The 16223-nt window shown below is 51.6% G+C and overlaps 6 protein-coding genes across 6 annotated transcripts; 2 read left to right on the top strand and 4 right to left on the bottom strand.

The window, feature by feature from the left end:
- Nucleotides 1–172: 172 nt before the first annotated feature.
- PV07_01217 (uncharacterized protein) lies at nt 173–3112 on the bottom strand (the record flags this gene model as incomplete). Its single annotated transcript, XM_016387727.1, has 2 exons — nt 173–2461; nt 2510–3112. The coding sequence occupies 2 exons, from the start codon at nt 3110–3112 to the stop codon at nt 173–175; spliced, it is 2892 nt and encodes a 963-aa protein (XP_016254655.1).
- Nucleotides 3113–3199: 87 nt separating this feature from the next.
- Nucleotides 3200–4893, bottom strand: PV07_01216 (uncharacterized protein). Its single transcript, XM_016387726.1, has 2 exons — nt 4013–4893; nt 3200–3962 (listed from the first exon to the last, which is right to left on the bottom strand). Exons 1-2 carry the CDS (start codon nt 4637–4639, stop codon nt 3342–3344), a joined length of 1248 nt encoding a protein of 415 aa, XP_016254654.1. The 5' UTR covers nt 4640–4893; the 3' UTR covers nt 3200–3341.
- Nucleotides 4894–5348: 455 nt separating this feature from the next.
- On the bottom strand, nt 5349–7448 carry PV07_01215 (GMP synthase [glutamine-hydrolyzing]). The gene is made up of 2 exons (XM_016387725.1): nt 7256–7448; nt 5349–7197 (listed from the first exon to the last, which is right to left on the bottom strand). The coding sequence occupies exons 1-2, from the start codon at nt 7342–7344 to the stop codon at nt 5643–5645; spliced, it is 1644 nt and encodes a 547-aa protein (XP_016254653.1). The 5' UTR covers nt 7345–7448; the 3' UTR covers nt 5349–5642.
- On the top strand, nt 7420–9704 carry PV07_01214 (uncharacterized protein). The gene is made up of 3 exons (XM_016387724.1): nt 7420–7841; nt 7896–8132; nt 8187–9704. The coding sequence occupies exons 1-3, from the start codon at nt 7761–7763 to the stop codon at nt 8739–8741; spliced, it is 873 nt and encodes a 290-aa protein (XP_016254652.1). The 5' UTR covers nt 7420–7760; the 3' UTR covers nt 8742–9704.
- PV07_01213 (chorismate mutase) lies at nt 8190–9837 on the bottom strand. The gene is made up of 2 exons (XM_016387723.1): nt 9571–9837; nt 8190–9512 (listed from the first exon to the last, which is right to left on the bottom strand). The coding sequence occupies exons 1-2, from the start codon at nt 9654–9656 to the stop codon at nt 8756–8758; spliced, it is 843 nt and encodes a 280-aa protein (XP_016254651.1). The 5' UTR covers nt 9657–9837; the 3' UTR covers nt 8190–8755.
- A 72-nt stretch (nt 9838–9909) lies between these two features.
- Nucleotides 9910–12580, top strand: PV07_01212 (uncharacterized protein). The gene is made up of 4 exons (XM_016387722.1): nt 9910–10168; nt 10220–11863; nt 11917–12259; nt 12318–12580. The coding sequence occupies exons 1-3, from the start codon at nt 10076–10078 to the stop codon at nt 12202–12204; spliced, it is 2025 nt and encodes a 674-aa protein (XP_016254650.1). The 5' UTR covers nt 9910–10075; the 3' UTR covers nt 12205–12259; nt 12318–12580.
- The last annotated feature ends 3643 nt before the right edge of the window (nt 12581–16223 follow it).

The raw sequence follows: 16223 nt of genomic DNA, 5'->3' as shown, positions 1-16223 counted from the left end.
CTTCGTCAGGTAGGTCTCGCTCTATCTCTTCGCTCTACAAAACATCTCGAGCACTCCACACCTTACATTTGAACACGCGACAGCCCTAAGATGTGACAAGGCAGTTCCCACCCCACCGAGGCAAAGCTCCGCCTGCATTGTCAGCATTGTGCAGCGGCGAGGGCTGTGCTTCTCATCTCCAGCCCCAATCTTTGTCAAGCACGGCATTGACCCTCTCGAGTACTCCCTGTCCCAAAGTCTCGGCAAACATGTCCATGCGCTCATCAGGATCCATCTTCACGAATCTCCTCAGGCCCCAATCTTGGTCGAGCGTGATTTCAGGGGAGTCCGATCTTCTCAATCCTCCGAGGACAACTTGGGCTGCCATAGGATTCAGCCCAGCCTTTCTTAAAAATCTCTCCCAGAGAGTCTCTTCATTGATGAGATTAGCTGTGTCTATCTTTGGACGCAGGGACTGAGACGGGTCGGTAACCGGAAAGCCGTGGCAACAAGCCAGATTCCAGGTCCACCAACTCAGAGCCGCCTCAGCTGGTTGAGTTCCAGAACTTGACGAGATCCAGAGAGGGTGGACGTGGAGGCCATGACGACTAGAGAGCTTTTCACAAAACCCTGCAAAAGTGTTCATCGTGTCAACTTGCGACTGCAGCAGGATATTCCCGCGAGCCGTCATTGCAACGAGAATGAACAGCTGAGTATAATCATGTGCGAGTTTCAGGATTCTGCTTTGGATCATACTTTCGCCTGCTTGGATCCCTTGTCCAGGCAAGCTTTTCTGGTGTAAGGCCTGCATGTTTGTGAACATGAGGGCTGTCCTCGGATTCAAAATGATATCGGGAGACGCAGAAGGCGTATTTCGCTCAGATTGGGTGATTTCTCGGTATATCATACGAAGTTGCTTACCTCCGTTTGTTTCTAGAAAACTGACAAGTGAACGATATCTTCCGAGAGTGGTTGTCTCGATCAAGATCGTCCTAGGCCATTTCGACTCCATAAGTGGGCCAAGGTCGTCGTTGCCACCGGTGTGTGTAGTGCCAATTGCGGTTGACGGAACTTGGATGGTGCAAGGGTTGGATTCGCCCGATGGTTCTGACTGCTGCAAGACCGAACCGCGCGCCAAGGTTACACGCTTCTCTTCCTCAAGTTGAGTTGCTTGAATGGGATCGTCTGCAAGTTCATTTGCCGAAGGCGGTTGTGGTTGAGCAGCTCTCTTGAACTTTGCTCCTCGTAGATCAAGGAACGCCTCCAGCGCATTGAAACTCGAGAAGCCGTTCAAAGCAAGGCCGGTATTGCGTGCCATCATGCCCTGTACTTTATTGGTGTCCAGTGTGCAGGACTTCTTAGTTGGTGACATGCAGCTCGAGTCCGACCCATGATTGAGTCTCTTTGCCGGAACGATGGGTTCGCTCACTCTGGACATATTCTCACGCAACTCTGGATCCTCTTCCATTTCACCATCACTCTCATCATTTGTCTCAAGCATGCGGAGACCGGACGGTTTCCAGAGCAGTTGCTCACTCTTGACAACTCCTTGTGGTGCGCCCACAAGTGTGCCAATTTTGCCATCATCTTCAATACCGTCGACGAGTTGCAGCTTGGTTAACTGGGGCGGAAAGGGAGACCAATTGAGCTTTGGGTCATTCTGCAAGTGTGCCGTATTTGGGATGACCAAGCACACCTCATCAATTTTGCGCAAGAGAAGGTCAGCGTCTTGGTCGTCACATAGCGACCGGGTGGAAAAAGGTTCCAGTCGAGGAACGGGTTGTTTCAAGCACTCTTCTGGTGTGTCGATTTTGTCACCTCTCAAGCCGGCATCTATCTCTTTCTCTGCTTTTTCCGCGAACTTGACCAGCTCTTCGTCTAGGTCATCCTCTACCGCCTCAAATCCATCATTTTCAAACTCCACCGCCCCGCGGGACAATAACTCTTCGAGAGAACCTAGTTTACCACTGTCGACGCACCATTCTGTCGTTATTGAACCAGGCTGAACTTCGTTGCTAGGGCTTTTAGATGCAGTGAGCGTGAGGGGTTGGGCTCGAGAAGCCGGGACAGGCTCCACAGGCGATGACAATTTGACTGCCTGTTCGCTGGATTGCTGAGATTGCGAAGAAGACGAGATCATTGGCACATCAAGCCACAGATTTTCGAGGTTCTTTCTCGGTTGGTGACTTCCATCGAATGATGCACAGACTGCTTCCATTCGCAAATCTTCACCGGCCTCCAAGTTAGCTGCGTCATGTATCTCTTTCAATACCAGTTTGGATGTCGTCGGACTCGCATCATCGATTCCTTCGGACGGTATTTGGTCCTTCTCTTGCATCTCTTTCTCTAGCTGAAGCAGAAAATTGTCCCTATCAATGTCTTCCTCAGACCGTAGAGAGAAGTCTAGGTTGGGGGAGGGTGGAACTTGTGGCTCTGGCGAGTCTGGCATCAACGGGGGTGTCACAGATCTCAGTCGTGGTCTCTACATTCCGTCAGCTGGGTTCGCAAGGCAGGAGAGTGAGTGTCGAACCTTCAAAACTGGAACAAAGCTGTGCAGTATGGTGGCCTTTGTGTCCTCGCTCAAAGTGTCCTTCAGCGAAATCGACAAATGCACCAGCCCCTCTTTCGTAGTATGGCATCTCTCATCTTCCAGCTCTTGTTCGACCTCTCTTAGAACGTGGCCGGATTGGATGTCGTTCCATTCATCCTCGAAGTCCTGTCCTGATGCAGAACTGATCAAGGAACAGGTCTCGAACAAGTGTTCGGTGTCCACCTGGCTCGATGCCTCTCGTCTGAAACGCCGAACCTCTGACTCGTGGTCCCCTGCTAGCAACGGCTCTTCGATTTTCAAGTTTCGCAGTCGGTGCCGTTCCGGCAGGAAGTTGCTCCAGTTCACGACGGGGGGACGGTCGAGGATGCTCTCAGCGAGCATGGTACCTTCATGACGGGTGAGCTGCAACTTTGGCTCTGCAATATCGTCAGCAAATACCGAGAAATCTTGGTCTGGCAGTTGTTGGCCATCCTCAATATCTTGCAGCGGTATTTGGGAAATGTAGGCTAGGGGATCTTCTGAGGTGTGGTCAATAGCCAGGCCGTGGAAACGGGCATATTCGAGAACAGAGGGAGCAGACATGATGGAGCCACATTTCACTGAACTTGAATGCAACGAGACAGAGAGGTTACGGTGCAGGTAGAAGGATCAATAAGATGTGTGCTTGCATCTCATATTGCCAAGCCTGAGCCCCAAGGATGAAGATAGACAGTTGCTTTACCTACCCAGTATATAAGTAGGCATTCAAAAAATCTTGCAAATCTCAGAAATGCCCGTTGGCAAGCTGTACTTGTACATCTTCACCACTTGGTCAGTCATTATAGTTTGATCTTCTTGACCCATCCTTGTTTGTCTGTGGTAGGCGCCATTTCTGGTTGTACTCTTCTTCCTGAGACTTCCCAGTCGAATCAACATACGGCTTCTCAGCAGTCACCGTAACCCGCACGGCGTGTCTCCGGTGCGGGATAAAACCATAAGAAGCTGTGTGGTTCGTACACCGGTTATCCCAGATCGCAACATCATGCTTGCCCCACTGAAAACGCACGTGTGCCTCTTGAGTCGTGGTGATGAGTTCGTTGAGATATCGGATGATGGCGTCGCTCTCGGCCTTGGGGACACCGACTATCTTCATGACAAAGCCTGGGTTGAAAAATAGCGATTTCCAGCCCGTGACGGGGTTGATGCGGACCAAGGGATGTTCAGTGGTGATGGGTTGGCGCCGCACTGGTCTGCCAGCTGCGCGAGATCCTTCGGCTTGCTCGTCCGCCGAATGTAGTGCCGTGAGACTTTCAAGATACTTCTGCATCGGTGCTGACAGAACGTCGTAGATTGCGTACTGCGAGCACCAGAGGGTGTCGCCTCCGCCACCTCGTGGGGGGCCGGTCAACACTTTGAGAGACGTATACGATGGAGGCTGTACTTCATAGCTCACCTGGCGACTATATCAGTGTGACACTTGCCGACGATTTGGAGTCAACTCACATCTGAGTGCCATAAATATGTCGGAGTAAAGAGAGCACGTTGGTCCAGTGATTCGTCTGTCGTGTAGATGACATGGACATCTTCAAGCCCTTCTCTCTGAGGCATTGAAGTTGTAGCATGCTTGTGAAGCGTGCCAAAGAACTTTCCCAGCTCCCTTTGAGCCTCAATGTCGAAGTCTTCTTGATTGCGGAAGAAGACAACTCCGCGAGTTGCCACGAGCCTTGCCAGATCACACTTTTGCGAATCAGTGAGCTGCGTCAGCTTGATGCCAGTGATTTCCGTGCCTATCTTTGGTATGTAGTCAAATACATCTTCGGCAGCATCAAGAAGATTCCGAAATCTCGGATGGCCAAGAACGCCTTTGTCCTCATGGGGGATTTCTGTCAGCTCGTCCCAATGGACGTCAGGAAAGCGAGGGCGAAGATAGTCGTATGCATAATGTTCATGGCGTTCTGGCGGTACATGTCCTGGTTCGTATGTTTCTGAGAGCTTCTTTCCGATCTTGGTAGCACTAGGTGTAGACTCCTCGTCGAAAGGGAGCACGGTGTTCCTAGCCTTGGTCTTTGGCGGAGCAGATGAGTATGGCTGATGCTCCAGCGATCCAGGATCCTCAGCATGAGGTGCCATTTTGCAATATTTCGGCGACTAGCGAGTAGCTAACGACGAAGGTGGCAGAGGATATGGCCAGACTGAAGGCTAGACCGCACATGTAGGTTTCGACGAACCAATATACCTTCTGTTCCCATGACGATTAGCAATTGCCATTTTTGAGCTAGAATTGCCTCATCGCGTGGCAAATCCGCTCAGCTTCTCTCTCTATGCTTCCAAGATCAACGGCGGCCGCTCTCCACATAACGTGAGCATCAAAATCTGCCGTCCAACTTGATGTTGTCACCACTAAGGGCCATCCTGTCACCCAGTAATTGTGGTATCGTGGGCGGCCGCAGAGTCTTGACGGCCCTTTTTTAGTTTTGACATCGCTCTGTCAGCTCCCTACGCGGCGGAGGCTATTTCGAAGGCTTCTTGTTCTGCGCTGTCGTGTTCCGTTATCACCAAAAGCTGTGGAATGCGGTCTCGCAGAATCCTCCCTTCCGCAGAGTAACCAGATTGATTGGCTGGGGGAGTGTACGCACGGGCCACTTCCGACGAGCACGCAAACAAGCAGCTTCGTGTCGTCAATTGAGCGGATGCTGGAGCTGCCTTACCACTACACCGCACCCTACAAGGCTTCTTCTCCCTTTCATCCTCATACTACTTCTCTGGTTTTGTTGGAAGGTATCGACAGTGAATGCCATGCCTTAGTCGACAGCGACAAAATTCTTGCCCAATAGTTTTGGCTTAGAACGAGCTTTCTTGACCTCCAGATCGCAGCGGGTTGTTTCTGAGGGTGAAATTCCTTTGCAGGTGTGAATCTATTCTCTATGTCGTTTTCCAGGAAGGCCAAATACAGAGGCCTATGGACTCGAAGACCGACCGCCTGCACCATCTCACAATTGACACTCGAAGCCGATATCTAGCCAGTCACGAAAATCTCCAACCCACATACCGTATAGACTCCCCTGCCCTCTCTCCGTCTGATCTCCTCTACCATTTAAACGCCGCCGAGTTGCTCTAGGCACCCTCCCATCCCTCATTCCAATTCAATCGTGCCAGGAGGCTTGCTCGTAACATCGTACATCACACGGCATACACCGTCAACTTCGTTGACGATTCGGTTGCTGACCCGCTTGATGAAGTTGCCGTCAAAAGGAAACCAATCAGCCGTCATAAAATCAGTAGTCTCAACTGCTCGCAGGGCGATCACTTGAGCATGCACTCGTTTGTCGCCCATGACACCGACCGCTTTGACAGGGAGCAGCCCAGCGAATGCTTGGGAGATTTTCCTATACAAGCCGGCCGAGACGATCTCATCGATGAAGATTTTATCTGCGTGTCGAGCAATCTTCAGTTGTGACTCATTGACCTCACCAAGGATCCGAATTGCTAGGCCGGGTCCAGGGAAGGGGTGTCTCCAGACAAGATCTTCCGGTATGCCCAGGTTCGTGCCCAGTGCTCTCACCTCATCTTTGAACAACTCTCTCAGAGGCTCAATTAGCTTGAGATGCATGTTCTCCAAAAGACCGCCAACGTTATGGTGAGTCTTGATAGTGGCGGATGGTCCTTTAAATGAAATGCTCTCAATGACATCGGGATACAGTGTGCCCTGAAGTAGCCACTCAATGTCGCCAGCTCGGGGAGAGTTTGCTGCAGCGTCTGCGATTGCTTTTGCCTTATCCTGAAATACTTCGATGAAGGTGTTGCCTATTATTTTGCGCTTTGTTTCAGGATCGGAGACGCCTTTGAGTCTACCTAAGAACAGGTCTGCGGCGTCGACAACCGTCAAGTTGATACCCAGATGCTTCGTCAATGTCTCCTTGACCGTTGCTGCCTCATTCAGACGAAGAACACCATTATCAACCAAGACCGCATGGAATCGATCTCCTATGGCCTCTTGCATGAGTTTTGCTGCAACCGTGGAGTCAACTCCGCCGCTCACGGCTCCGATCACTTGACCTTTGGGACCAACCATGGCTCGAATGCGTTCAATTTCCTTATCGACGAACTTCTCCATAGTCCAGTCTTGCCGAGCCTGGCAGATCTTGACCGCGAAGTTTTCCAGAATATGTGTACCTCGTGGCGTGTGCGTGACCTCGGGATGGAATTGGATCCCGAAGTATGGTTCAGACATACTAGCGATACCGGCGAAGGGTGCGTTAGCGGTACTTGCGATGGGGTGAAAGTTGTCTGGTAGCTTTGACAGCTTGTCCCCGTGACTCATCCAGACCTCGATATCGTCTTCGATGCCTTCAAAAAGGCGGTCGATATGCTCTTCCTTGCCAGTGTGTCGCTCGATTTTGAGACTGGCATGGCCATACTCTCTCTTCTCGCCCGCCAACACGTTTTTGCCAAAATGCCACGCCATCTCTTGCAGCCCATAACATATTCCTAGGATGGGCACGCCAAGATCGAATGCCGCAGGATCAACATGGGGTGCGCCATCCTCGTACACTGAATAGGGGCCTCCAGATAGAATGATCCCCTTTGGATGAAAGTGCAAGTCCGCGATTTTCTGAGTGCATGGCAGCATCTCCGAATAGACATTGAGCTCGCGCAGTCGTCGTGTGATCAGGTGCGAATATTGCGATCTTCAACCGGTCGTGAGTCGGTGCGCTTAGAATAGGGCAGTGGAATTTTCCGACTTACCCAAAGTCGAGGACGAGGATGGTGTCGAAGGTCTTCGCGGGGACATTGACTGCGGCGCCATTGACCTCGCCATTGACGTTGGCAGCCATTGTGACTGGGGACAAGGTCGAATGGGCACAAGAGATATCAGGAGGAGATGCGCAAAAGGGACACAGAATGGAAATGTGAGTCTTGCGACAAAAGTGGGCTGGCTACAAACAAATTCTGCGGAGAGAAATTATTCGAAGTGCCCCGCAGGAGAATTTATACCGCAACATCGGTCTATGTGGAAGGCTACATACTCGAACAATTCCATGGAAACCCTTATTTGAGCCAAAGGTTCCTGTCAAACTATTGCAGCATATCCTGGAAAGGCTTTGGGCAGGTGTTGACTTACAAAAGAGTGCCCGGGCGTGCAGCTACAGAGAATCCTCTCACTTGTACCCTCTCCCAAAAACAGTTGCTGAGACTCGAGACGAGACCGAGATTACTCCCTCCAAGGACGAGGACCCGGACCGCCGTAAAGATGAGCAAGAGGAAGCAGGAGACCGGCGAAGACGTCGTCAAAGATGACGTAGACATGGGCAATGATAGCGGAGACGACGAGGTTTGTCCGTCTTGTTGGATTGCACGGCGAATGGGGTGTTGATTCTAAGCGCAGGATTTCGATGTCCTCGATGTCGACTTCGAGTGGTTCGACCCTCAGCCGGAATATGATTTCCATGGCATCAAGACGTTGATACAACAGCTGTTTGATGTGGACGCTCAGCTGTTTGATCTGTCTGCGCTAACTGACCTGATCTTGTCGCAACCCACGTTGGGATCGACCGTCAAAGTGGATGGCAATGAGACAGACGCATACGCTTTTCTATCCGTCTTGAATCTCCAAGAACACAGGGTCAGTTTCTCCTGGGAAAGAAACCACCCGGCAGCCTTACTGATAGAAATATAGGACAAGCCGTTCATGGGCAAGATCGTGCAATATTTACTATCCAAAGCAAAGTCAAAACCCGCGCTGGCTCCCCTTGCGGAGCTCCTTTCCCAGGCCACGATTCCGCAGATAGGCCTGATCCTTACAGAGCGTCTGATCAATGTCCCGGCTGAAGTCGTCCCTCCAATGTACACAATGCTGATAGAAGAGATGGAATGGGCCATCCAAGATGGCGAACCATATAACTTCACTCACTATCTCATCCTCTCCAAGACATACACGGAAGTTGCTTCGAAGCTTGACGCCGAGAATGACCCTCCCAAAAAGAAAAAGAAAGCAACCTCTGGCTCATTCGAGACAATGTACTTCCATCCGGAGGACGAGGTTCTGCATGGACATGCCATCTGCCATAGCGGCTTTGATTATTCCGTCAAACAGGACGAGGGACACTCAGACTCGAAACGAGCGTTTCAAGAGCTGGGGATCAAGCCGCAGGGCCATGCCATACTCATTTCTGCGGAGAAGTTCAAAGACGCGGTCCAAAATGTCGCCGAATACCTCAAGCCTCAGTCCTGAACAGGATTCCGGTTTTATTCCCACTTGGTCCCTTTCAGCCTCTGCATAAGATACTCCACCTCGACAACCTTGGTCAAAGGAATAACAACCTGAGCGTACATCTTCACTACAGCCTCGACATTGATCTTTTCCTCTCCACCAGCACCGTTGGATGTTACCGAGGGGTCTTTGCCATAAGTCTTGGCTTTCAACCGCAGCCGCTCCAGGACCTGCAGCTCGACCTTTTCGTTAGTGATGGCAGCGTCGAGACCCTCGCGATCCTCGGCTTTAATGAGCTTGACAAATCGCTCCGTCTCCGCCTGGAATTTGCTCTCGGCCACGAATTTACCAAAATGTATTCGCCTGCTCAAGGCCTGCAAACAAGCGACATCACAAGTTGCGGCACTACCGTAATTCTCTTTGGCTTCACCGCGATCTTCCCGCCCGAACTTTCGGCAAGCCTCCGGCAAAACTTCCTTGATATACTTCTCTTTGATGGTGTCATTAACATTAACATCGTTATCGTGGAGGATCTTGGGGTATGCTATGGCCTTGAGCACAGGTCGCTGTAGGACTTGGGGAAAGAAAGGATATTCGTCCGGAGCATCGTATCGGCGGACAAGGGAGTGTAAACGTTCAGTTTCGGAGAGGAGATAGTCGCAGAGAGATATCTGCGCAGGTAATGCCAAATTACTGGAGGGTATGGGGAGGGCGGCAGCGTCGTAAATGGTCGCGTTGAGGGGAAACTGGACTCGTTCTATCAGGTGGAAGGTGATCGTATCCTCCAGTCGGCTGAAACCTCAGTCAGTATCTGAGCTTGTCTCTGGAGACTCGGCATCAAGTCACAAACATTAGCTGAAATCGGATATTGGCCAAATCCAAAGCCTTGGAGGCATCCGAAAGGTCGATCGCTGTATCCATCTCCAAAAGCGGCATGTGTTAGGATCGCGTGCTTGTTTAGCCCAGGTTCAGCGGAGTATGCACTCAAGAATCACTGCCAGAGAGACACTCTGGGAAGTAGAAAATGAGACGAGCACCTCGCAGCTATTTTATAAGAGTCACAGAGGAGGTGTTTCGCCGGTAAGCAGGTGAGGATACCAATATGCGATGATATCCGAAGTGGGAGAAGGAACAGTTTTGCGCTGGGGGGAAAAATACGTCAGAGTTTCGCAGCTCCGACTTCGCGTCTCCGAAACCCAAGCCGCAGCCAACAACCACCCTAGGATCTTCACTCCGCATTTTACGACAGATAGTCGAAGAGCCTCAAGATTCGCCCTGCCTAGCTGCATTCTACCTCGCGTGTACTCAACCTCGAAGCGTGTACTTTCCTCTGCCGCCCAAGGCGCTCGAACTGCATGGCCGGATCGCGGCCACACAGTCGTACTCCTTCCCAAACTCGCAGGCCAGCTGGAGATGGGGAAGATTCTGTTCTCGGCGCGGTCCTTGACGTGAGAGACCCTAGCTATCTTTTTAACAACTGACTGACTTTCTGGGAACAGACGCGCCAGCTGGAAGCCTTCAGTCGAAAGGTGACAGCGACCGCAAGCCACCTCATGGGGGACAATGGTTCCGCTCACTACCCTGCTGCCATGAACAGCATCTCCCGACAGATACGACGTCCAGGCATTCAGAGAGCGGTATTCTCGTTTTCCCAGCAGGCGCCTTCTGAGCTGGTCAGAGCGAAACTCTCGACTAGTGAAATTGCCCATCGAGCCCTTACCTACATTTCAGAAGACCAACTACAAAACATTCCCGAAGACGAAAACACGTACTCCCTGTTCCAAGGATTTCAAGCATCTTTGCCCGAAGGCGAATCCGAACATCGAAAAGGACACCGACGGCGGAGCTCCAAGCAGCACAGGCTTTTGGGTGCGGGAGATGTTGAAGAGGATGGCCCTCCGTCAATACAGAATCTCAAGAAGAAGAGGAACAGTGTCAATCACAGATTGGAGATGATGGCTATACGGAAAAACATGTGCACCACAGAGATTCGAGACATTGACAACAAAATTGCCAACTTGCACAACATGCGGAAGCTCGCCGTTGAAAGATTGGCCGACCTCGAAAACGACGAAGCCGAAGTGGAGCATGAGCTGCTTGAACTGGACAACAAAATCGAAGAGATGCAGGAGGAGCTCGAGGAGCAAGGCGCAATGGACCAATCTGCCAGCACCCTCAACGCTCCCCGCGTAGCCACACCCGAGTCTGAGGCAATGGATGCCTCCTTCATGTCGCAGTCCATTTACGACAAATTGCCGTCCTCTGCGTCTCCGAAATCAAAACGTCGGCCAAAATATACCAAGAGAAGATCTATGCCGGTGTTGCACGAGCACCTCGAACCCGGTTCACACATCAAGACCATTCCAGCTCATAATGACTCGATATCCGCCATAGATTTTGATCAGCCATTCGGGACTATGGTCACTTCAGCACTTGACGATACGGTCCGCGTGTGGGATCTGAATCTTGGTCGCTGTATGGGCTTTCTGGAAGGCCACACTGCTTCAGTTCGTTGCTTACAGGTCGAAGACAATATTGTGGCAACTGGAAGCCTTGATGCCACCATTCGTCTATGGGATCTGAGCCGTGCCAAGTACGAACCCTATGAACACAAAATACTCGAAAACGGCGACGAGGACAAAGGCGATGAAGACGACGGCCTCGGGTTTGGCAACGAAAGTGAAGATGCTCCCCCTCCACCACCCCCTGATGCAATGGAAGAGTGCCCACTCTTTGTGCTTGAGGCTCACGTTGATGAAATCACTGCATTACACCTTCGCGGTGATATGCTGGTCTCTGGATCAGCGGACAAGACACTACGGCAGTGGGACCTGGTGAAAGGCCGTTGTGTCCAGACGCTTGACGTATTGTGGGCAGCAGCTCAAGCTAGCTCAACGATAAACAGCACAGAAACGCAGTGGCGGCCAACTGGAAGATCGGCAGATTCGAATGCCGACTTCGTCGGGGCCCTGCAGTGTTTCGACGCCGCGCTGGCCTGTGGTACAGCCGATGGAATGGTCCGACTGTGGGATCTTCGAAGCGGACAGGTCCATAGGAGTTTGGTTGGACATACAGGGCCAGTGACCTGTCTTCAGTTTGATGATACTCATCTTGTTACAGGTAGCATTGACAGGAGTATCAGAGTAAGTTTGCAAGTTTCAACAATGGTCTATTGATAGACTAACCTGGTCAACAGATATGGGACCTCCGCACAGGAACGATTTTTGATGCATATGCCTACGACGCACCCATCACGAGCATGATGTTTGATTCCCGACACATTGTCTGTGCCGCGGGCGAGGACGTCGTCAAAGTCTACGACAAGGCTGATGGGCGCCATTGGGATTGCGGTGTCGGCGCCAACACCAGCGTGGAAGATCGGATGGCGGGAACCAAGACGAGTGTTGTTGATCGTGTGAGGCTGAAGGATGGATATTTGATCGAGGGGAGGAGAAACGGAGAGGTTGGAGTCTGGAAGTGTTGATGCATACTAGAGCTGAAGTCAAGCGACGCTGCTTAAAAGACAACAATCGATGACTGTGAGGATTTGTTCGACTTCTGACTTTTTGCCAAAGCCCTGACTAACGCTGAGAATAGATATTTACTCCTACCATGCCGTTGGACCTCTGGATCCCCTTGCGGTGTCGACAGAAAACAGAATATCACTTTCAATCATACTGCCCTGCGCCCAGACGAGTCGGTCTGTTTATCCGATTCCAGGTTGAGTCGGCGGGCATGGGCTCGCCTCTCAGACCTGGCGAAGCCTCCCTATCTATGTACAAACATCAACAATGCATATCTCCTGATTCAAACATGTGATGGCCTGATCCTTTCACAGAGGCAACGGATAAGCCTGCTCCCTCTCGAACTCTCTATGTCGAGTCCTCTTTTCCTAAAACGCCAACTGTATTCGCACGCCGCCAGAGGACTCTTGTGGTCTAATTGCCCGTCCATTTGCTCTACAATCTCTGCCGTCCACCACAGGCATGCCTCCAGAAGCACTTTCTTTACATGTGCTTCACAAGACTTCTACTGGAACCGAGCGATGTTCGATCTCGCTGGGACTATTTGTCGTTGGCCGGTTCTAGCATGTTTCCAACGAGCATCGGCGTCTTCCACAACTGCTCCTCGACCCGCTTCTCCGCCCGTAGCAGTGCCATTCTGCACATGAACGTCCAGTAAGGACAATTTCTATGCCTTGACGTCTCGGCCTCGACGACTTCCTCCAGTTCGCGGTAGGCCTTCCTGCATAGAAAGAAGGTCCTCCTGTCTGGTTCCTCGCCAGACAGCGAAGCCTCCCAGCTCTGATCCACGACGTCGACGACGGCGATCGTCCTAGCCGCAATCCTCACGCAACGGTCGAATCGGTCAAGGAGTCGAGTCTTGCGTTCCTCCACGGCGGGCTCTTGGGCCAGAAATCTTTCCTCGCAAGCCCTAGAGTCCATCTCCAGTTCGAACAACGGCGCGACGTAGAGCCTCAAGAACTCCTTGTTATTAAGAGGATAAGGAAGACTCCGCAAGGCGTCCTCCTCTCCGTGTTGTCCACAGGCCTCGAGACATGGACATTTGGCGACCGGGCTTGCTTCGAACTCAACCATCCGCAAGAGGACGGAGACCTCCTCCTCCCGGATAGCATTGGTACGTTCTGGAAAGGCATTTTCGACTTGCGGCCGCCCATCCCGGCTAGCTCTGTCGGATGTCGTTGGTCCTGCGTCGACCGTCGCCCTGAGATTTGATTCTGGGAAGGATGTCGGGACTTGCAAGCTGTGTTCGAACTCGGAGATGGCCCCCGGCGTTGACGAGCGCGATTCTGGCGGCGTACTCTCTATCTCGGCCCTCCAACCACTTCTCTCTTGGGCGAGAGCCTTTAACGCTGCGCGTCGGCGATGCTCGATTAGCTGCATCGTCGAAGCCAGCCTGTCATTGGCGAGCTTTTCGATTCTTCCGCGTGTCCTCGCCGGCACACGCCCCGACTTTATTGCTTCGAGATCCAGGTCGACCTCTAGGCCATCGAGTGGCTGAATGGCTTTCGAATCTTCGAGACTTAAGAACTCTGGCGCGTAGGGCGCCGATGGCTTTCTGGCCGCACGCTTCCTTTTGCCTGTAGTCGATTGTCGAGGAGCCATTGTGGTTGCTGAAGGCGACGCTGTCGATATGGTTATTTAACTAGGTAGGGCGGCATGTGGAGGGGTCTGAGTGTGCGAGAGGAAGAGTATTATGCATAGCTGGGAATGCTGTTTACCCTGTAGGATAATAGTTGTCGAGCAACTTGAGCTGGCGAGTGTCCCTAGTTCATATCCTTCAGGACAGGTCCTCGGACGTCCTCAACTCGAGAAACAGTCGAGATGGAAAAAGGTATGGAGCAGCGAGGTACGCTGTTGACGCGAACCAAATCCATCCACATTGTTTTGGCCCGTCTGTAAAGTCAACCAGATTGTTTCTGTCGATACTATTCCACTGTGGACATTTGTTACGCGCCTCAACCTTATGTCCCATCTTGCTGAGATCTCTGGTGGTTTGCTCGGCGAGGGAGCCGGCTTTGTATGCATGACTCTCCCCTCCTAGAAAAATTCTGCTTTCGTCACCGGCGTATATAAAAACAGGCTACTAGAGAACTGGGCTTGTACAGAATTTCTTCAGCTTTGATCCGTGGAGTATCCAGAAATCTACCGTCATAAACAGACAGGCTACGATAGGGATGTTAGGGAATCCCGTGATGGTGGCGTTCTACAGTAGATTTAAGGAGGTGGCTCTCCTTACGAGGACCTTTGAAAGGGCCCAAAAGGCTGCTCTTCATTTGTTACTCGATACATCCAGAAATCACTCAACTGTGGCACCAATGAGGCTCTGTTCCCTTGAACTGTCGTCCAGTCTAATCGAGCTCAATGGGGTTAGCGGCGGGTCTTTGTGTCCAAGTTGTAACTGGACTTGGCAATATGCAAGGCTGGGCATGGAAAGGAGGTGGAGCCATAGAGTCAAAGCATCCTGTATTTTCCCACTGATATCCTCCTACCACCCTGAGCCATGTACCCGCCTCATTCTATTGCCTTGCCATAGGCCCTGCAGTCGGAACCGTCGCGAGTATCTCCACAGCGTGTCCTTCAGGTTGTTGTGTTGGAAAGGATGCTGCCCAACAACATCGTCCAGCAACTCCACCAGATGTCGTTCGCGCCTCATGCTCACCACGCCCTTCCTTAAACAACCGCCAAGCTCAGCGTTCCCCCGTGCCAATTTCATCGCTGCAATGCCTACAGCATCCCGCTCGACTTCCCACCGAATGTGGTATCGGGAATCGCTTTCAGTACACCAGGTGTAGTATTCCTCGTTCGATGACGGGCGCCTCCAGAGGATGACTTCGAAGGCAACAGAGAACAGCCGCTCGAGATACGACAGGTCTTCGTCATCAATATGGCCGGTCTCCTCTTTGAACTCTCCGTTCGTCTCGACATCTCCCTCCATAATATTCTCACCTTCAACATCCCCAGCAGCAGCTGAATTATAGCCAGAGTCGTCCAGACTCTCACTCTGATCACTCTCTCCCTTCTCCCAAGCCTTTAGACTAGTAATGGGTAGCCGCCACGCGCACCGATAGTGACAACTCATCAAATTTTTTGAGCTCGTCGGCCACATCTCCAATCTCATTTCTCCAGGGCGAGCTCTCTGCGTCAAACTCTTTTCAACAACCAACTTCTGGCGTTGGATTGTCTTTACAAAGTGTCTCCCCTCGGCTGAAAGTTTCGAATAAGGGATGTCGCCTCGATAATATAGGAGATAATACCACTCCCTGGTTTCCCAGTCGTACATCTTCTGGAGGAAGCTGTGATAATTCGCTGCGGCGAAAGTGGCCATCCATACTTCGAGCGAGAGCTTCTCAGGGTTGGAAGTGATGGCCGCTGTAGTACTGTTGTCGGACAGTTGTGCTGCAAGTGTCGACGTTGGCGGGGACCTTGCCACTGTTGGTGTTGTCGAATAGATTTGTTCAAGCTCTGCACGCCTGAATGTTGGTAGAGTTGGCTGTCCTAGGTTGGAGAAATGAGATGAGTTCGCGTCGAAGAAAGACGTCAGTTTATTCATATTGAAAGCTGGATGAAATTTGAAGGGTAGATGGAAGCTGCATACAATGCCTGGTCAAGAGACGGTGGCACTCGCCCTACTTATTAGCTGAGAGGATAAGGACCTTCTGTCTCTCTTTAGCAAACCTGAACTATAAAGGGCAATAAGGTGGAAGGAACCTTGTCTGGAAAGGAAGTTCCATCCCTTTCTAATGATGTGAGGACCTGTATCCCGCTTCATCGATATCCAGGGTGACAACCTCTTCTACCATCAGCCTCGTCGCTGAGGGCCTCACGCACTTGTTCACATATGAACTGACGATAACCTAGTGAATATCCCTAACGACAGTTATAACAACACCCTACGTCTGGCTCGAAGACTACCTCAGTATCTTCTTTGACCTAAACTTAACGGACCCTTCCTGCACAACAAACGCACACAGCTTTCCCT

Source organism: Cladophialophora immunda (assembly GCF_000835495.1).
Source record: "Cladophialophora immunda strain CBS 83496 unplaced genomic scaffold supercont1.1, whole genome shotgun sequence".
Classification (NCBI taxonomy): Eukaryota; Fungi; Ascomycota; class Eurotiomycetes; order Chaetothyriales; family Herpotrichiellaceae; genus Cladophialophora; species Cladophialophora immunda.
This window is presented reverse-complemented; position numbering and strand designations above follow the sequence as displayed.